The 22,471-nt window shown below is 40.2% G+C and overlaps 1 protein-coding gene across 1 annotated transcript; it reads right to left on the reverse strand.

The window, feature by feature from the left end:
• Positions 1-4,390: 4,390 nt before the first annotated feature.
• On the reverse strand, positions 4,391-20,227 carry LOC142161075 (glutathione S-transferase kappa 1-like). The gene is made up of 8 exons (XM_075216327.1): positions 20,089-20,227; positions 18,922-19,003; positions 11,821-11,946; positions 10,225-10,325; positions 10,080-10,115; positions 9,479-9,595; positions 6,265-6,358; positions 4,391-4,811 (listed from the first exon to the last, which is right to left on the reverse strand). The coding sequence occupies exons 1-8, from the start codon at positions 20,155-20,157 to the stop codon at positions 4,768-4,770; spliced, it is 669 nt and encodes a 222-aa protein (XP_075072428.1). The 5' UTR covers positions 20,158-20,227; the 3' UTR covers positions 4,391-4,767.
• Between the last annotated feature and the right edge of the window lie 2,244 nt (positions 20,228-22,471).

Consider the following 22,471-nt stretch of genomic DNA (forward strand, 5'->3'; position numbering starts at 1 on the left):
TTCAAATTATTCAGTTTTCTGCAGAAGGTTTTCAGCCTGTCGTCTAGTATCTCCTTTTTCAGTTTCATCACAGTAAATATGACTGAGGACTTCAACAATGTTAGCATAACTTTCGCTAATAGCCGCAGTAGCTTTGGCATCAGCCTCCCATCTAGTGTCTGATAAATGTTTAGGAACTTTCCATTCAGAAGGCTAGACATTCTTTAACACTGCCCTTCTTTTTATATAAGCTGATAAAAAAACAAAAGCTTTTATCTTGCCAAACAAAGTTACTACATCCAAGCACAAGTCGACTGCAGTTCGTCTAACTAGATTTAGGGAATGTTCTGCGCATGGAATAAACTTTGCAAATTTTTTCCATTTCAGAATATTTTGTTTAACATCGTTATACTTTCCAGCCATATTGGCTGCATTGTCATAGGATTGTCCTCTACATTTACTGAAGTTTACTGACGTACTTCAGTATCAGCTCAGCCATACTTTCCCCTGTTTAATGTTGCTCAGTATTGCATCTCGAACTTCATTAGCCATCAAACTGGATAACCTCTCCACATATAACCATATGTGCCCATATTGAACAAGTACGATGGCTGACCAGAGTCTTTACCTTCAAACTGATTTATGTGAGCACACATGGAGGGATCAAATTTGGCAAATAATTCAAGCAATCCAAGAAAGTTGCCATTGTTTGGTGAACCCAATGTTTCATCATCTCCCTTAAATGCCAAGCCACGTTCTGCCCAAAGGGAAATCACTGCAATAACTTGCTGACATACGTGCCTCCAGTAATCCTTCTCTGCTTTGATTTGCTCTTTGAGTTTTGATGTGAGCATGTGACTACGCTTTCATGGTAAGTATGTTAGCATAGAGATCATAGGATTTTTAGTTTAGTTTACGTGGGTTTGAACAAGATAAGTGTGATGTCAATCATCAAATCCAGTAGAAGCTGTGTCAGGCACCGTCCCTCCGAACCTCCTTCTGAACAGTCGCCTGTTTCGGTTCCCCCTACGACGACCATACTTCCAGCCGCCAGGTCGGCAAAGGAGTGCATGCATGTGCCATTGCCTACGTCACCACCGTTGGTAATTAGTGCCTGGCCATTCCTATTTCAAGAGGTCTCTGGCACAACTTAGGGTGCCAGAGTGTTAGGTCTTACCTCTACTCCAGCATCTACAGGATTTATTTCCTGGTTTCTGGTTATTGACTTTGGCTTGTTTTCTAACTAAACTTTGATTGACCCTTGCTGTCTTATTATCAAGGATTCTGACCTTGGTTTGATTCCTGACGCTTCTTCTGGATTACGATTTGGTACCGCCTTCATCTGCTTGGTTCTGACCAAGATTGTCTGACCATTCTACTTCTACTTTGTTGGCAGCTGTACTGGAGAATTGTGACCTGTGGTTCCGTAGCAGCCATATCCATACCTCCTTGCGGAGGTCCCTGGTGAAGACAAGGGTGCGTTAGACTCCGCACCTCCAGTTTTAGCAGGGCAAATACCAACAGGTAGCATCTCTCTTGGGCGTGACAAGCTGTAGTTGAGATAGTTTGCACACAAAACAGTTGACTTTTCCTTTTGTGGGAGAATGCATTAGCCATTCTCGAGGGTAGGTTTTTCCATTTACTTTGGAGCAATGGAATTCTTTGAGTAGAACCGGCCTTGGTTTTTGTATGCTCGCTTCGAATTGGTAAAGGATCCGTCCCAGTGCCAACATTCTGATGGACCTTCCTCAATCCAGAATGTTATTTCCTCATTATTTAATGTGGTCCATAAACCTACGTCATTATGTTCTCTGAAATCATTAGCAGCATGAACAGTTGGTATTTTTGTGTCTGCAATGCTAGGGATTTCACTGAGATAATTTACTTTGTTCTCCAAGTCTTTACAACGGTAATGAGCTTGAACTGCTTCTTTTGGTGTAACAATCTCATGGCATCTTCCTTCAGCGCCTGGTGTTAATTCTTTGGCTGTAAGTCCTGTCACTTCATTGTCACTTTCTCCAGAAGTTTCTGTACTTGTAGTGGTAGTTACTGATGACAGTTCCCTTTTAAGTTCTTGGGACCACTTGTATTGCTTCATAGTTGACTTTATCATTTGATTCTGAGTAGCATTAAAGCCTCCACAACTGTAATAAACAGTAAGTATGTATTTGTGTAACTGTTATATAGTCATAGACTCATATGTCACATGCTTAATGTTACCAAATAACTGGGCCTAGATAGTAAAATATAGTTACAAATGAAATAAAATTAATGGTACATTTAAAAAAAAAAAAAAAAAAAAATTGCCAGGAGTCCGAGGCCCTCCTATATGATGAATCCCTGGACTGCAGCCCGCTCAGCCCATATGTAAATCACTGACAATAGGACTTATGTTGTTCTAAATGCAGTGTTCAGTATCCATTCCTATTCTGTGCAGATAAATTATAAACAATACAGTTGTGTTATGATCATGCCCAATAACAATAATGTCTTAGGGGGTGGATTTAATGTTCCATGTCACCTATAATGCTCCACCTGTGTCAAGAACAAACTTGACGACTCTCCTGGAATGTCCAGGAGACTCCCAAAATGATTTTCCGGACTCCCAGGAGTCTCACAAACCCCCTCATTATAGTGGGTGGCACATGTGCCCCCTGTGTCAAACTGACACAATGCGTCTCACTGCTCTACTTAAAACGAGACTGCTTCAGCGTGTCTGCAGACACAGACCCCAACATGACCCAGAGAGACTCCTTCCTCAAAGAAAAGAGCGGATGGGCTAACAAGGGTGGTTGAACTGAGAAGAGAAATGAAAAATAAGAATTTCTACAGCGCTTCACAATAGACTGCTGTCTTGTGTCCTTTAACCTAAGCATAAACTTCAAACCAATATTTTTTATTTGCACATTTGGAACGTATGTTGCACTGTGTAACAATACGAAGATCTAATATATTAAGGACAAGAAATAAACTAGATTGTAAGCTGATTGGGGGGTGTTTATTTGGAGCACTTGTGAACGCAAATCCCTAGGAGTTTACTTTATATTCTATCATCATCTATTTATTTATATAGCGCCACCAATCCCACAGCGCTGTACAGAGAATATTTGACATTCACATCAGTCCCTACTCCATTGGAGCTTACAGCCTAAATTCGCTAACACACACACACACACACGTTAATTTTGGAGTATGTGCAAAAGTTTTGATATCATGCTAGTTTTGAATGATACTTGAGGAAATTTAAAAAAATGTATTGTGTTAGAATAATATTTAAATCAGTATTTTCTCATACAATTAGCTCTTCATCTATCTATTTTGTAGGTTTGAACACTACAGTGGATCCTGCTTTTAATAAAGCAAATACTAGCACGTTTTAAATCTGTGACTGACACATTTTTACATTCTTACAAAAACAAAAAAAAAGCCACAAAAACATGTATAAAAGTATAGAGAAACAATTTATTCAATTGGAAATAAACTGATCAGTTGCTAGCCAATATAAAAAGAGGAAGGGCGTATCCAGCAGCAACACGTGGCAATAAACAGTTTTTACACTTTTATATACATTCGCACGAACACTCACATTTGTAAACAGTACACATTAATTGTAGTTGCAACACAGTTATTTATGTCAAAATATAGTAGTGTTTATGTGTAATATTATAAGTTATATGCATATTAGTAAAACATATGGTACAGGTTAAAGAAAATGTGTCATGTCTGGTATCATTTTAATCCCCCATTCATCAGCAGCTGTCCGGTTCATTCAGCGAAGAGATCGCTCATTGCATACTCTAGTTATTGATGTTAAGGAATAAACCTTTAATGTGATACGGACTATAAAATGCTAATGGACTAGTTGAAACTGGGGTCTTGGCGGGAAGTTCGGAGCACATCCCCTGGAGAGAGAGAGACCCCCACCTTTGGATTCTTTAGTTTGAACTAGCCTATGATCTGCAACTTCCTCGACCTTCCTGAAGCCTGGACCAATAGAAGCAAGCCACACCATCTGCATTGTTTTACTGTGTTTCTGTCTGCATATAAGCAGTAGATTTTCATGTAGTGTTCAGTCATCTTGACCACAGACTTCAGACCTGAATGACTGTTCACTGGATCCAGAGCGCCTGCGATAAGTAACGGCTGTACTTCTTATTATTCCGCTTGAATTATTCTGCTATTTTTTGAGAATAAATATTTGTGCAATGGAAACACAAATCGAGATTCGACAATCGTTATTGGATAGCATCAAAACATGCATAACAAAGCCCATTTAAATGAGGAACAGAGAGCATGTAATGATTAGGGATGATGGTCTGAAATCCCAAAGCAACATGGTACCCTGCAGGTATAAACTTGAATTTGAACAACTGTGGTGTAATTTAATAGTAAAACACACAAAGATCAATAATCTGTTCCAATGCAGACTGAATTTATTAACCAAGGCAGGATTAGTGGCCTACAACAGAGGCTCTTAACCTTTAATGGCTCAAGTCCCAAATTTAACCAGGGAATCAAATTTCAATTAATGTTTAATTTAAATTAATTTATTTTTGGCTGTAAGCCAATTATATTAATTCTACTAAAATATATCACATAATGGTGCACTGTTTATTAATACAGTGTTATCAATCCAATAGGTTTTCAGCTTGTAGCAGACACTTTTGGTGAAAAGAAGATCAGGGGCACACACACAATAAATCACACAAGGACAGGTTAACAACCCACTGGCTTTTACCACCACCACCGTAGCCGCAACTTCATGTTGCCAAGACGTCCTCTCTTGTGTCACAGTCTGGATTTTTGTGGCACTGGTCCCAACCATTTTTCACCTACAAGAAAAGGGGAGATATTGTATTAAAATGGAGAACTCTCTCGTGTGGAGTTTCACTTTTATTCTCCGAGTCTTACACATTGTAGTGAAAGCTCAATAGAGGCTTACTGACTCTTATTACAATGAATAAACACAAAGACACAAGTTAAATTACATATATTTGGGAATGTTCCCAATATGAAAAAGTGACAAATTTTTACTTTACATTTGTAATCTGAGATAAATTGCTGTCATGTATTTACCTCCAAGTGACATTTGCCCTATTTGGAAACTTAGGCCTATTAACAACTATTAGCGTTTGAGACTCATGTAGCCCTATGGAGTATCTCACCGATCAGCAGGGCCGCAAAGAGGAACTCTGGACCCCCCCCCCCCTATAGTAGACTAGCACATAAATTTATGTGCTGCCAAAGAGGGTGTAGCCTGACCATTGAGGGTGTGGTTGTGCATCTTTGGGGGGTGTTCTTAGCAGGTGAAAAGCGCAAGGCAAGGAATAATTTAATATATCCTCATTAGAGAATACAGCAATTTGGTGCTTCAGGGCTCCCATAGTCTAGGAAAGGAGCCCTGTAACGCTGTCATAGAGATGCACACGATTTCACACACACACACGCCCCCTTTGCCCACACACACACGTCCTCCCTCTGAACACATGCTTTACACACCCCCTCCCTCTGCCCACATGCTTCACACACGCGCGCACACACACACACACACACGCGCGCACACACACGCACACGCCCCCTCTGCCCACATGCTTTACACACACGCCCCCTCCCAAATCACATTAACCCTTTACATTACCTTTTTCTCCAACAGTGACTTCCAGCTGCACCAGAAGATTTGCAGCAGCCTCCAGCACTGTGTACCATGTGACTGCTACAGTCACATGATCTGTCTGAAGGGGGATCTAGCTACTGCCTCACAGAGATGCGGCCCGTGCATAGGCTGCCACATCGCATACTACTCACTGCAGCTGTGTCATTCATTCATAGAATATTGTACTGTAGTATGAATTGTGCGGCTGCATTTAGTAGTATTCGATGTGTCAGCCTATGCACAGACCACATAGGCTGCCTGCTCGACACCCACACTGCACCAACGTGGCTGGCAATAATGGAGTCTATGTACTATAGTCTCCCCTACTAAGCAAATAGTTCAGCCTTAGATTGAGGCTGCAATACATAATGGACAACAAAGGTGATGCAGGGTCAAATGTTCTCCTGCTACTTCCTGCAATGAGTGGTCATGGCCTTTCTTAGAAATTTGGGATATCAACTACAGATTCAGTAAATGGTTTCTTTAGTAAACAGATATTCTGACAACCTATGAAAATTTCAGATAGTAAAAGGTCAAAAGAAATATTTAGGGCTTTTTCCCCACTGTGTATGCATTTCTGATTAAACAAGCAGATTGTGAAATGTGTTATTAGATTGTACTTATATACTCACCCAGCTCATGCGCTAGAATCTCAAAGCGATCAGATCCAAAATACAGCTGAGGTCTGTCATTTATATGAGCCACAATAGAAGGCATACCAAAAATCTGCAAAGAAATAGCAAAAGAAGAAAAGAAGGAAATTAAAATATTACAGAAATGTAGTGGAAGGTGTAACAGACAATCTTGAAAAGTTACCCAATGTGTTTTTAACTTTGTCTGATGTTACATTTGCAACAGATTTGTATAAATGACAATTTTTTTCTTTCAGGTTTCCTGTGTGTACAGAAAATATTGTTTAAATAATTTGCTCCCATCCAGACAAGGTTGCCAAAAGAATTCAGAAGTTATTTTAATCTATTAAGAAGGATACGATGTATAGAAGGGTATACAATGGTTTTTTGCTGAAGCCAACTGGGTGAATTGTTATAACTAGCCTGATTCTAATAAAGTTTTAAATTCTCCCGGTAGCCTTGCTTGTAAAACAGATAGAGGCAGCAAAATGCGTTAAGTTTAAAAATAGATCTGTTGTTCAATAACATTGGTGGCTAGGGCGATTACTTCCTTCCAGAATGGTTGAAGCTTGGGTCAGCTTCTCCAGATGTGCAAAAGGATCCCGGCTGACCACCATTCCTTCAACACGAGTCCGAGGCACTTGTCACAGAGCCAAGTGGGGACAAAATAGCTTTAAGACCCCCAGGCAGTGTGCGTAGGGAACAATGGAAAGGGTGACACCATCAACCTTAAGCAAGATCAGAGGAGGGGATGTGATGCTAGGTTGTGGAAAGATAAGCTCAGTTTTGGATATAAACAAAAGATAATTAGTGTGCACGACAAACCAGTGAAAGCACGGATTGGCTGCTAGAGATCGTGCAGGTTGTCCAGACCTGTCCAAGAGTAACTGTAGAAAATATAGTAGATCCAGCGCTCTAAAACCGCGCGTTTAAAATAAAAGTATATCTGATTGTTTCTTTAAATGAGGCAATTTTATACATGCAAACAAAAACAGAAGCATTAAAAAAATAACAATATCACATGATTAATGAATAGTAAAAAAAGAAGTAGTATCAATCCTAAAAACAAATTCTAAAAATAAAATAGGCAAAACGTCTTAAGTTCCAAATTCTCAATTAACCATTGGATAGAGGGTGGATATCCAAAATGTCCAGTACTGAAGAAATAATCACATCCCAATTCAACAGATAGAATGTCAAGAATATGGGAAAATCCAATATACTTGCTGTTGAAAGATCTCCTCTTGATGGTGATGGCACAGGGTAAGCATTGGCCATCTCCTTGATAGGAGTGGGTGTGCGAGAAAACGTTCCTGAGGCACTGTATCGGTGAAGGGAGTCTGCGAGCGTTCCACTGCAGAACGCACATGTCCCTTCCAATTGTCAGATTATGACATGAAAGTGGAATAGGCGTCAATAAACCTATACACTCAGGACTCCTGCATTCCCCATTGAAAGAGTCACTAAAGTGACGAAACACGTTTGGTTGCCGCCTATTCCACTTTCAGGTCATAATCTGCCGATCGGAAGGGACATGTGCGTTCCGCAGTGGAACGTACGCAGACTTCCTTCACCGATACAGTGCCTCAGGATCATTGTCTCTCACACCCACTACTATCAAGGAGCCGGCCAACGCTTACCCTGTGTCATCACCATCAAGAGGAGATCTTTCAACAGTAAGTACATTGGATTTCCCTATATTCTTGACATTCTATTTGTTGCATTGGGATGTGATTATTTCTTCAGTACTGGACATTTTGGATATCCACTGCTTAATTGAGAGGATTTGGCACTTAAGACTTTTTACCTATTTTTTTTTAGAATTCCATTTTTTAGGATTGATATTACTTCTTTTTTTTTTACTCTTCATTAATTATGTGATATTGTGTTATATTTTTTTCTGCTTCTATTTGTTTTATTAAATAAGGCAATTTTATACATGCAATCAGATATACTTTTATATTGAGCACGGTTTTTCAGTTTTGGATATGTCACGTTTGAGATAGCGGATATGGCAGATCAGACGCACGGGAGAGGAGGAAGGGAGACATCAGGGGAGGAAAGGTAGATTAAAGGGTCATTGGCATAAAGGTGCTATTGAAGGTCAAAGGAGCGGATGAGTTGAACAAGAGCGAAGGTATAAAGAGAAAAGTAATGGGCCAAGAACAAAGCCTTGAGGAACAGATAGAGGAACAGGAGGGGTGCAGGTATCAGAGAAAGAGACACTGAAAGAATGATCAGAGAGGTAGAAAGTAAATCAGTAAATGACAGTGCTACGAAGACCAAGGGAGTGAAGTGTGTCAAGGAGTAAAGAAAGGATGGTCAACTGTGTCAAAAGCGGCAGAGAGGTCAAGAAGCAAGAGCAGGGAAAAGTGGCCTTTCCACTTTGCCAAGAGTAGATCATTAGTGACCTTGGTGAGAGCAACAGAAGTCATGGCAGAGAGCGTGGCAGGGTCTTTAAAATGGGCTGGGGTGGGGGAAGGGAGAGATAAAGAGGAAATATTATGGCAGGTGGAATCTATTTTCCGCTTGAAGAAACCAAGTTGTAGGTGGTGAGGGCAGAGAAGGGAGTTGATGGTAGAACAGGGGTTTTTGGACTGGGAGGAGATAAGGACTTTGAAGTAGGACTATTTGGCAAGAGAGAGTGGCATAATAGGATAACAGGAAGACTGAGAAATGAATAAAGTCTGCATCAGAGCGGGACTTCTCCAGAGGCGCTCCGTGGAATGGGAGCATCTCTGAAGTTAGCGAGTGAGCTTGGAGTGCCAAGGTAGGGGCTCAGAATGACAAAGATGAAGTGTGGTAGCATGGGAGGCTTTCATCTAGGGTTGTGAAGATGGTGGAGTTGTAAAAGGAGACTGCTGCATTAGGGCAAGACAGAAAGGAGATATGAAAGAGCAGGTTGCATAGTGTTTGCAGGGTTTTGGGTGCAAAAGTTGGAGGAAAGGAGCTGTGGAAGGAAAGGAGGTTGTGGTCAGAAAGTGAGAATGATAGATTAGAGAAAGATGTCACAGAGGTGAGAAGATACAAGGTCAAGGAAATGGCCATCACGGTGTGGGTTAAGAGGTTATATGAGATATGTTGAAAGCTGAAGCGAAATCAGTAGAAAGCTTAATGGAATGTCGGTAACTGATGGACGTATGTAACGGACTGAATTTAACTGTGAGCTAAAATGATAACTTTACAAAACAACACTATCCTGCTCACTACTTACCCCGTATCCCAAAGCTTTGTCTGTGATTTTCTTGAGTCTGTTTTTAACTTCTGGAGAAGATATTGTGCTCAGCAACATTTTAGCCTGATCTTCAGGCATTAATGCTTTTTTAGCAGCCTATAAGATCCACAGAGCATAGAAAAAGGAAATCATACACAGGTTATAGGAGAAATGCTTGTTGGAAAGCATCACAGTATCCTACATTGATATATTCTGAGTAATCGTTAATGCCATTAAAAGTAGCACCTGCACAATTCAAATGTTGTGCACATGTTAATTACGGTTATGTACTTAAGGAGTGTGAAAGGTAAATTAATAAATAAATAAAAACATTGTACCTGTATAGCAATTTCACTCATGTTCATCACAAAGAGCAATGACAAAGGGAGTTATTCACCAACAAATCTGCCCTAAACCAATCAGACAATAGCTTTTATCGCTCAAGGGGAATTCAGATAATGAAAGGAGATGTTGGATTGGTTGCTGCTGTTTCAGCGCCGATTTAACCTTGGCACTATGTTAGTAACTTGCCCTCAAACACTGAATAAAAATAAAGAAAAGCACATGTTTTCATGCACAGGCCAACTGTTACAATTATTACCTTCAGAATACTCTCCGGTTCTGAAATATCTTGATCCTGTTGGAACAAATAACATGAATAAAACATATGCAGTAACACCACCTATACAGTAGTGAAATATAAATAAGTTTGATACTGCAACCTTAGTAAATGAAGTGACACTAACCTCAGACCAGATCCGCATCCAGAGCTCCCGGGAAACTGACTCTAGGAATTCTGGATGCGACATCTGAACAGCAGTGACAAAGCGCATGGCTGGGAGGCTGCCTGTGTAAATGGACTCTGAAATGTTACTGAGAAGGAGTACGGAGGAAGACAAATTATTGCTTTTTTTGGAATGGTAATCAATTGGTTACTTGGGTCAGTGCAACCGATGCATCTATGGAGAGAGTGCACAATTTTTTTATTTTTATGTAAAGCTGCTATTACCGTATACAAAAAAAAATGTAAAACTAAATTCTCAACATAGCTGAAAAAAAAAGTGAACATGCAATTTCTAAGTCTTCACTTACAGCTCATGATCATTATAAAAGACATACAAGTACATACTAGGACAACCAAACATTTATCAAAAAAATAGCATAACGGTAAATGTAGGTCTCAAACAATCATAGTGTACATTTCCTTACAAACAAGCTTAACGATAACATTATTTTGACAGAAACAAACAGGACACGTTGGGGGACATTTATGAAAACTGGTGCACAACAGAAATGCACCGCACCAGTTATCAACCAAGCCAACCACCACCACCATTGTGCTTTAAACTATTGTAGCTTTTTCAAAAGGAGTTGTCTGAAGACATGATATTTTTATATAGTCAAGTTTATTAACTTGCATGTATACGGACCATCCGGTCTAGGACAGATCAGAAGGTAATGATTATACATTCGTACACGTTTTACAAACATCCCCTACTTAGAGGGGCGTTTTTAATTGACATTTGTAATGACCTTTACAATGATTGAATAACTATTAATCACGTTATTACTTGTTCCCCCACATTCAGAGAATGCGCCTCCCTAACATCATGTCAAGGATCCCTGATGTATAGACACATCATTTCTCTTATCTAGGTTTCTAAATAATCACTGGTGCTAGTCCGTACTGGCCTTGCAAAGGGTACGTTCCAAGAAGCATGAAAGTCATAAACATTTTTATTTCTTGCAAAACTTAATTTCATAAAAGCTGTAGAATATAAATACAATCATGGCTGCTAGACTCCATTTTGTAATCGACTGAATATTCGAACAATTCTATATCTGCCGTCTGATACCCCGATATCATCATTTGTTTGCCCTAATTCCAACATTCTCATAAAATGCTAGATATTCAGGTCTATTTTTACTTACCTGTAGGCACTAAAGTAGTATAGGGAGGTATTTCACAATGATCAATAGGAGCACAAGACCTATTACTATATATTGTCCTATACCTAATATTCATTGGGATAAATCTGCACCTAACCATGAGAAAGGATCCCATGTCTCTCAGCTTATGTTCCTTGCCTCTTTCTGTAATTAGCTATTTTTGTTAAATGCCTTTCAACCAAGCAACCAGCCCAGCAGCCATGATTATACTTATATTCTACAGCTTTTATGAAATTAAGCTCTGCAAGACTTTCATGCTTCTTGGAATGTACTTTTTGCAAGGCCAGTACGGACTTGCACCAGTGATTATTTAGAGACCAAACCTGAACCTGGTCACTGTCCAAAGGCTGAAACATGAAACATGTTACAACTCATTCAATTTCAATACTAACCTTTCATAATAACATGGAACACATCACTGGGCTGATGTAGAGGGACCTGGAAAAACCTGGAAACTCTCTCCAAGTCCTGTATCATGTATGCTCCTTTACTTGGTACCATGGCTTGAAATGGATTACCTGTATCAGAAAAGAGAATTTATATACTTACGATAAATCTGTTTCTCCAATTCCATCTGGGGGACACTGCTACCATGGGTTTGAGTGAGAGGGGAGTAGGATTCGGCACTTAACTAGTCAATTCTGAGCTGCCAACAGACCCCTTCCCCTTCCAACTCCCTGAGCTCTCAGTTTAATTATAAAGCCCCAAAGATGATAACAAACCAACATCATACAGAAAAGCAGAAGGGAGGGAACGCAGTGTCCCCCAGAAGGAATCAAAGATACAGATTTAAGTATATAAATCATTTTCTCTTTCATCCATCTGGGGGGACACTGCTACCATGGGGACTTTCTAAAGCAGCCCCCTTGAATGGAGGGACCGCTCCGATAGCCCGGCATGTAGAGCACTATGGCCAAAACTGGCGTCTGCCGATGCAAAGACATTGAATTGGTAAAATTTTGTAAACGTATGGACCGAGGACCAGGTGGCTGCTTTGCAGAACTGATCCGCAGAGGCCCCATTTCGTGCAGCCCAAGACGCTCCAACAGAACTGGTAGAATGGGCAACAATACGATCTGGCACAGGATGGTTAGCACTGATATAAGCCTGATTATTAGTCACTGCTAGAAAAAACAAGCCCAACTCCTTTGGGCACCTAACTTTAAACCGATAGCTCAGGGTTCGGCAGGAGGAGGGGTCTGTCGGCAGCTCAGAATTAACTAGTTAAGTGCCAACTCCTACTCCCACTCACTCAACATCATGGTAGTAGTATCCCTTGAGTATGCTTATTATGGACATACTGTAGATCAGTAATGAGCAACCCAATACACTTTTGGGTGTGTGCAATTAATCTCCATAATAATTTAAAATAATACATTGAATCAAAGGAAGAGACACCCATCTGTAATGACATACCAGCATGTATTTTAAACAAGAGTTACAAGCTATAACAAACAAATCTGACAATAAAGCAGGAAGGCTCTGTGGGCTGCAGGTGTAGGCTCAGAGGGCCACCTGTTACCCATCCCTCCTGTAGATGATTAGGTCATTTTTAGAAAGCTCAACTGCTGCAATATATTGTCTACACAATATAATAATGTACACATTACATATTAGACATCAATAAAAAATGCATTTATGTGCAAACGTTTTCATAATCTGTGAGTGTTAGTGTTAATTAGTGTTCAATATTTACTCTGTGAGAAGCAGGGAATCAATGTAAAGAGAATGGAAGACTTTACAATGACCAACTCCCAACTTCTATACAGTTTTCCTCCTCTGTATAGAGGGCAGCACTGTGGTTTAGTGGTTAGCACTTCTGCCTCACAGCACTGGGGTCATGAGTTCAATACCCGACCATGGCCTTATCTGTGTGGAGTTTGTATGTGCTCCCTGTGTTTGCGTGGGTTTCCTCCGGGTGCTCCGGTTTCCTTCCACAATCCAAAAACATGCTAGTATTTTAATTGGCTGCTATCAAATTGCCCTTAGTCTCCTCCTCCGTGTGTATGTTAGAGAATTTAGACTGTAAGCCCCAATGGAGCAGGGACTGATGTGAGTGAGCTCTCTGTACAGCGCTGTGGAATTAGTGGCGCTATATAAATAGCTAATGATGATATACTGTACTGTCCCTAAAGTAACAGGCTCTATTACTATATAAGAGTAAGCAGAAAATATATGTAATACTGCAAACAGATTTATAGGATCTATAAAACCAGACATTGAAATTTTCAGATAATAACCATAAAGTTTAAATATTTTTTTCATTATTAACTCAACATTAACTTGCTGCTCTGTTAAAAGTATTAAACCACCGGTCCATTATAGACAACTAAAGTTACTCCAACATCTTTAGGACCGTGTCATAGTGGGATCTAATACGGTAAAAATGAGAATATAGTTATCACTGCCAGAGAGAAATAACTAGACATTCCCATCTGTACAAATCCACTAGTCTACACAGTGCAGGTCTACACAACAAGTCTGCCAGTCCTTGTCTGTACTGTTCGAGAAGTGCATCGCCCTCTAAGATGACAACCGCCAGAGGGGTAAAATAGCATGGTGGACAAATTTACTCAGTTTCATGTATTTTACTCAACTCAGTAACACACAGACTGACATTTATTAATCTCAAACAGTGCCTTTACCAGCTCTTTAACTGCTCGCACGTCCTCTAGATTTTTAGACACGTTTTTATAAAATAAAGTTATTTTACCCAATAATGTTAAAATTACAAGGATGTCAGAAGTCACAGAGTTTGGTAACCTAAATCTAAAAGTGATTGTCCTGTGGCCTTGTCATAGAACATCTCTGTGGCTCCCAGCAACCTTTTGGTCTACAGTACAAGATACATTATCTGATATAATACTGTAAGATGTTTATTTGTAAATTAAAGTGGTTTAAGGGGTAGCACCAGACATATGAAAGGGTTTCCTCCTCGAAACCTGGCAGCCCTAATAATTGGGTTAGCTTTCTGATTAGCTGAGCAGAGACACCTCCAGTGGACACAATGTGACACCTCCTCTTCTTAAGTGTCTTTTTCCTGTTTTTACAGCTGAGTATAGGAAGTGTCAGAGTAGAGATTTATTTGTTTGTTTAAAAGGCTTACCTGGATATTCCTGGTGTAGGATCTGGAGGACCTCAATATTCAGCCAGTGATGAATACCGGCTTAACAGGGGTGGCTCCCTGGACCACTATTTCTTGCAAGATGCAACAAACAAGTGGGCATTGGACACCCTGATGGATGTGAGCAGGGAAGACAGTAGACCACTGTGTTATCAGAGCACTCCGGTGTCCGAGGTCACTTTCAGGTCAGCCACTATACAGGTGAAATGCAACACAGGACACTCAGTGCTGCATGCATCACTGTGGAGATCCGCGAGCATGGACCTGAAGCTCACTAGAAACAACAGTTGGCTAGCCATTTGTAGCATTGTAAAGCCACAGTCATTACCATCTTAACCATCTAGGATCCTCATCCATGTTAAGCCATTTGAAGCAAGTTCATGGAAAGCTCTTGGGAAAATCAGAAACTTAGGCTAAAAAAAAACAAGCAGCAGTCCAGCATCAGCTACCTCAATTCTCTCATCTAGATGCCAGCACCTGCAATCTACATCCACAACACCTTCATCATCAATATCCTCACAAGTGATCAGAGTTAGTCCAGCATCAAACCTGCTAATGCGAAATGACTCCTCCACTATCAAGGACTTCTCAGAAGAATCCTTGAGCGTTAGGCCCACTGCTGCTGCTCCTGGCAGTGGATCTTCAACCCAGAAGCAGACCATGAAGAAGACCACTAGTAGTTTACAACAATTGACTGTTAAACAATCCTTTGCAAGAGGAAGCAAGTATGAAAGCTGCCACCCAGTTGCGAAGCGGATCACAGACGCCATGATGACTATGCTAGTATTAGATCTGCGTTCAATATCCACTATTAATGCAGCTGGTGTTAGACAATTACTTGAGGTCTTGTGTCCCCGTTACCAAATTCCATCACAACACAATTTTACTACAAAAGCTATTCCTCAACGTCACTAGAAGGTTTGTAAAAATGTAATTATTGGGCTACAAAATGCCTTTCTACCCACTGTACACTTAACCACAGATATGTGGACAAGCGAAACTGGGCAAACTAATGATTATGACTGACAGCCCACTGGGTTGGTGATCCGCCTTCACCAGCAGGAACAGCAGCAGCATGTACCCAAGTACGTCACATTTTTCAGAGGCAGGCTACTCTGTATCATCTGCTTCACTAAGAGGCATATTATTATTACAAGTTAACCCGTGCATGATACTCATGCATTCTAGTCAAATCAAGCTACTTAAGGTGTTAAAAAGGTTCTTGTCATGCATTTGGGCCTAGCCCAGGCCTCCTCAGGGGAAGAGCGTTACTTCCCGACGCAAGCGCCCATTTTTAACGTGGTTTTGTCCACATGTCACCACCTCATCATTTTTCTCCATCACCTCATCCTTCATCTTCATCGCCACATCCTTCATCAAGCTACTTAAGGTGTTAAAAACTCCCCACTGTCACCCCCGGCAACCACCAACCACTCCCAACTGTCACTTCTCCTTCAAGAAATATATAGGTCAGTGTATAACTCTGCCCAGCAGGTGGCGCTGCAGCTTGTTTTTTTTGTTTTTTTACACACGCCACTAGGCATTTATATAGTAGATTGTAGATTTATAAGGCACCCCAGTGCTCCACAGCGCCGTACAGTAAGGAAGACAAGAATATACATAAAACAAGAACAGACAAGGCAGACAAAATAGATGGAGACATGAAAACAAACGGTATGGAAAACCTTGCTCCTTAGAGAGCTTACATTCTGAAGGGAAGAGGGCACAGCTGAAACAAGAGGAGTGAGTGTGGCTCAGAGTGGAGATTAGGATAGTTGTGAGGGTGCATTAGTGTGAATAGTGTTATTGAGGATAAGGTCACCTCTAAAAATGAGATGGGTTTTCAAAGAGCATATAAAGATTTGAAGGCTGTGGGAAAGTCTGATTGAGCGTGGCAGGGAATTCAATAAGTGGGGAGCTGCACGGTAGAAGTCTTGAAGACGGGAGTGAGAGGTAGTTATCAGAGACGAGGCAAGGTTCAGGTCAGCAGTAATACCGCTGACAACATGTTTGAAAAAGGGATGTCATTGCAACATGGCTTATCCTGCTTGGACTCTCCTGAGGATATGTGATTTCTGATAACGCCACCAATATTGTTAGAGCATTACAGCGGGGGAATTTCCATCATATTCCCTGTTTTGCAGGGAATTGGATGGCAATTCAAGTTGGTGGTACAGAACCTTTTAAAAAAATGACATGCAGGTGATGCTGTCTGTGTCCCAAAATATTTAGGGTAATTTTCGGGATTTTGAAACAGCATGTAGGAGAATGCAGCAGCAGCTGCAAGAAGAATGGAATTTGAGGGGGAATGTACTTTAGTCCAGCAAAGTAGTCACCTGTGAAGAGAGTGCAAACACTGTTAGCTTGAGTCAAGCGAGTCCCCTAATTAGACTTTTTTGAGAAGCAGCTAGAGGAATTGAATTAAAACAAAGCAAATCCGCTAATTATATTGGAATTGTAGATTAAGTACTTAATTCGCTTTGCCAGAATCCAAAATTTTTCAACATCTTGAAATCGGATCACTACATTTTGCCATCTGTGCTTGAACCATGATCCTATGTTTAAGAGCTATGTCTTCTCTTTCTTTCCAACTGACCCAGATCTCAAGAGATGCAGTGAGCTCCTTTGTCAGCAGGATGACAGCTCAAGTGGTACATGGCACAACGTCTCTTCCTTCAATTTCTCTGGAAACTGCTTCTAGGAAAAAACGAAGCTTTCCAAAGAAATCCAATGGTGATGTAGATGAGTCAGCACAACATTTTGACATTTGGTCTGGTCTAAAAAAATTGCCAAAAAATCGTGACAGCTCTGTCATAAAATGAACTACAAATTTCATGCGGAAGGCCATTATCGGCAATTACATAAAAGTACACGGACTTCTGCTGGGATGAATTACTATTGTTTGAGGATGATGTACACATTGATGAGGGTGAATATGATGACAGTGTAGATTGGAGGTGCTGAAATCTAGCTTAGAGAAGGGAGCTAGCTGATGCTGGTATGCTTGGTAATATTTTGGGTAGAAAGGCATGTTGGCAAGTTTATGTTTTTCTACAGTAAACTTTCACCTTTATTAGAGAGGTTTTTATTTCTTTACAAAAGTAAAAGCTTTTATTTACATTTTTGTTTCCCTGACTTAAAACCACTATGCACTTGAACATAGGCTTAAGCACATGAGGTAGAGGGATTAGTATCATCATGACAAACTGGAGAGTGACAAGAACAATGCCACCCCTCCTGTTTCTGTAGGAGCTATGGCACAGTAGAATGTCACTGAAGACTTTTAAGAACACTGACAGCCCTATTACAATTTCTGTTTCAGCACTGAACCCTGCCACCTCTCCTGTTTCTGAGTGAGCTGTGGTACAGTAAAACGTAACTGCAGATTAATACCAAGCCTGCCAGCCCTATTATTTCCATTTCAGCAATGACCATTAGCAATGGAGCTCTCCTTTGTGTGTAACCTATATAACACCGTTGCTGAAAAGTGCTTGGGCAATTCCTGACCACCCTGGGCTGTGGGAGCCAGAATAATTAACACAAACGTGGCCCCTGGAGTGGTAAATGTGCAACCGCACTGATCCCTGATAACCTTGCCAAACTACTAACAAAAAAAATGAAATAAAGGACTCCTCAAAACCCTCATTCCCTAATTTATTAAATTAAAATATAATTGTATTCTTTCTTGACCTGGCTTAATTGAAATGTATAAAAAAAAAAAAAAAACAACACCCAGAAAAGTCCCTAGAAAAAAAATAAATAAAAATCATCCCACGCACACACTACACACAGACCACCCAAAACGATAATGGTAAGTAGCAACCAGGTCCATCCTTAACCATGGAGGGGAGGGGGAGTGGAGGGAAGGGGATGGTAGGGAAGGGGAGTGATGGAGGAGTCTGGCAACATTTGATCACTCAAATTAAATTTCTGGATGATCTGCCCTTTGTTGATAGGCCATGACATAAGGGCATATCTCCCAACATTTAGAGTCCCGAAAGCGAGACAAAATAAGCCACGCCCCCTTTCATCTCAATCTCTGCTCCACCCATCTCCATGGTAACACCACAGAGTTTTGACTTGTGTATAGCAGGGGTCGCTCTTGTGTCCTGCGCATGCGCTGTATGGGGACGTCTCAGTAAGTCAGTTTTGAGTTCATACCTCCCAGCTGTCCCGATTCCAGCAGGACAGTCCCACTGAAACCGAGGCTGTCCCGTTGGGAGGTATGCAAGAGCCATGTTCATAACACGATGCAGAAATCATACTGTCTGCAAGGGGCCTAATGTTGTAAATGACAGCTATAAAGCAGAACCACATAATTTCTCATCCCATTGTGTGTCTGTTCCTTGCTCTAAATTCTGTTACATACCAGATGCATGCATTATTCCCGCAAGAAACCCAGGACGTAACTGAACATCTACATTCCACACATTCTTATACCGGCACAGGACCTGTTACACAGAGGAAAAAATAGCTTGAATTCACATAGAAAAGGTTATAAACGCACTAATCAGCAAATCCTATGTAGTTCATTGTTTAAATGTCAGCCATATTTTTAGTGAAGGTTTGTATGTGCACAATACCAAGGTAAAAAACAGATGGAAAATCCCTTAACATTTTTTATGGAGCTGCTTTAATATTGCGTAATTAGCAAATTTTTGAGTTCCTCTACCCAATGTAATGCTATTTGCCCTGGTATACAACAACAAAAAGTGTGAAAATAAAGTGAATTGGCGTCTATCAAAATTGACCCTAGTCTCTCGCTGTGTGTGTGTGTGTGTGTGTGTGTGTGTATGTGTATGTTAGGGAATTCAGACAGTCTCTGTGTGTGTGTTAGGGAATTGTCTCTCTGTGTGTGTGCATGAATTTAGACTGTAGGCTTCAATGGGGCAGGGACTGATGTGAAGGAGTTCTTAGTGCCACTATATTAATAACAGAGATAGAGATTATATATATATATATATATATATATATATATATATATATATATATATATATATATATATACATACACACACACACACACACACATACATACTCCCCAAAATAAGTTCTTATGTGAAGCCTTGTTATGGGTTGCTTAATTAAAATTAACATTAAGTAGAAAACACATTTATTCACCCCTTCCATTGATTTTTATAGTCACAAGCAATTCCCAGCTCATCACACTCATTTACTCTGTCTAGTAAAGAAAGTTTTTTTTATCAACAGGAATGTATATGAAAGTGCAATTCATACTTTAATAAACTAAATTGAAAATAATTTTAATAAAGTGCTGCTGAGTTGTTTTTTCTCTATTGCAAGTATTGGGTGAAAGAAAAAAAAAAGTTAGTGCCAACTAATAGCAGATAATGTAACTACTGGCAATGATCCGTTTAGTACATCCCAGTTTCGTTGCAAGAATAAAAGAATATGCAGATTTGCAGGAGAACAACTAGGTTTATTAACATACATTGCATATTAGTCGTTATTGGGTTATAGTTCAACACAAATGCACATTTGTCTGTTTCTAAAAAATAGGCGAATATAGACAGACCTCAAACCCCAACCAGGAATATGGGGAGACCACATCATAAAACAGCTCAAGCACCCTCCGTTTAGACATCTCTATTAAGTCTGTGACATTAAACAACAAGAGGTATTGTAGGAAGTGCGCTGCGCAACCTTTATTACTTCCCCCAGTAATTGGACGATCCTGTGTGGCTCGATGAGGTTACTGCTGCCATCTGCTGCTGTGTTTAATGATTGCAGTTAACATGAAAACTGGGTCAGTATAATGTGTATCAGCTGCAGTATGTTGTACTCAATGCAGTTTTATCTATTCCTATTCTCTGTGGCTAATTTAGAAACAATATGACTGTGTTATGATCATGCTCAATAACAATAATGTCTAATCAGATTATGGCTGTAGTGCTCCAAACCCATTTATAATGCTCCAAATTGTGCATGCAAATTGAATTCAATAGCTGTAAATACATTTCATCTAGTACACAGTATGCACTATTGGGAGAGTCATTGACTTGTTTTCTGGAAATTTTTCTGCAAGCAATAATGTATTTTGAATTCTTTACCATGAAGCAAATTATATCTGACTACTGAGCGCCTGCTGAGTCTTTCTTTTTTTAAACTAAATTGCTGGATACTGCAAACCACTTTTACAGCACACTGACCTTTCACTAGAAGTCATTTACAAAGTGCAAATATTCACATTTTAGAATGAGACAATCATATTTACATGACTTTCCTAACATTCAAAAACCATTTAGCAGATTTTTAAGAATGTGCACAATACTAAGAGATCTACCCTCATACATTTTGGTACTGCTAGGCACTCAAAGAAAGCAGATTCATCATTTTGTAACATATTATTAAGAATGTTTGAGCTACTATAATAATATTTAAAATTAGATAGAGATTTTTTTAATATACACATGCATACATCTGAATTGACAGCTAACCATACACACAGAATACCTTAAAAGTGAATTAACACCAATGTAATATCAGCGACACAAGTTAGAATAAGGACATTTATTTTATTAGGAAATATATGTATAGATCAGTTCTGAGCTCAACTGCAATTTGAAGATTGCAGTATGGCTGCCTTCATGTTTGTTTATGTAAATACTGACTTTTAGCTATGTGATTTCTCCGGTGAACACACATTAGCCTAATAATTGATCATTAGAGAACCAATAGAGGAACCGAGATATTTATAACCCCTTTCTCCGGTATTCTAACATAAACATTCCATGATGAGGGTTTCCCCATGTACAGACAAAATATATTGGATGTGTACAGCACTCATTTGGAAGCTTCCATTCTGCATCCAGTGTCCAGACCAGCAGAGGTCACAGACATCACACAGTACATCAGAACTGAAGACTAGAGATGGTCTACACAAGCAGCAGGTGTATGCCAGTGTCTCCTTGACAGGAACAGACATAGAGGAGCCACCACCACTTTAACTTAAGAGCAAGTCTTAATTCTCATTAGTACATATCTCTAACATATGCATCCATCCATCCTTCCATCTTTGCATGTACTATATCTGGAAAAGAAAGATCTTCATTTTACAACATCTGCTTGTCATGAATCGGGTCTTAGTCCTCTTTATGCCAATCGGCGGTATCATATAACTGTGCATCTTCCTCCCGTCAGAATTCAGCATTCTAAATCCTGGGACAAAGCGTAACTTCTGTCTGCTGTACTGGAGACTGCAGTCTTGGGTGAGACATTTTGCTACATCCTGCCAATTCTGAGCACCTAACTTCATCCACCAATTAGCTTCCTCTGCAGATTATAAAAGTCGCCTCCTATACTCAGCTAATTGCCAGTTCAACACTTTTCTAGCTCCAGCTGACCATTTTTGCTGTTTGGATTCAGCTTCATTCTGTCTGCTGCTGTACAGGCTCCAACCTTAACCCTTTGTGTGGATTCAGCTTCATTCTGCCTGCTGCTGTACAGATTTTAGCCATTAACCCTTCATGTGGATTCAGATTCATTCTATTTGCTGCTGTATAGGCTTCAACCTTAACCCTTCATGTGGATTCAGCTTCGTTCTATCTGCTGCTCTACCAATTCCAGCTTTCAGTCCTCTTGTGAATCCAGCTCTCTTCACACTATTCCTCTGAATCATCTACTGGCTATTTCGCGTAGTAGGTTACTGGTCTGAGTCTTCCAACTTCTGGAGCCATCTCTGGGTACAGGCTTCCAGTTCCAGGCATGATGTAGGTTCTGAGTTTGAGTTGTCTGGGGCCAGTTCCAGGGTTATCCAGTTCAGAAGGTAGTCACTCCTGATAATCTGCTGCCTGAGTTCTGAGTCTTCCCAGTCCCATTTTTGGTACAATAATGTTTTGAGTTTCTGGATCCTTGGGGGTACTGACTCTGGCCGTGGGTTCAGTCCCTCTGTTTCTGCA

Source organism: Mixophyes fleayi, chromosome 6, assembly GCF_038048845.1.
Source record: "Mixophyes fleayi isolate aMixFle1 chromosome 6, aMixFle1.hap1, whole genome shotgun sequence".
Taxonomy (NCBI): Eukaryota; Metazoa; Chordata; class Amphibia; order Anura; family Limnodynastidae; genus Mixophyes; species Mixophyes fleayi.

Bases quoted from the DNA above. Each gene is read 5' to 3' on its own strand.
- LOC142161075 (XM_075216327.1), bottom strand. From the start codon at position 20,157: ATGTCTAAACGGAGGGTGCTTGAGCTGTTTTATGATGTGGTCTCCCCA. The intron at 10,116-10,224 runs GTTAGTGTCACT...TTGTTCCAACAG, and splicing joins GGATGCGGATCTGGTCTGAG to GATCAAGATATTTCAGAACC. The intron at 4,812-6,264 runs GTGAGTATATAA...CTTTTCTTGTAG, and splicing joins GATTCTAGCGCATGAGCTGG to GTGAAAAATGGTTGGGACCA.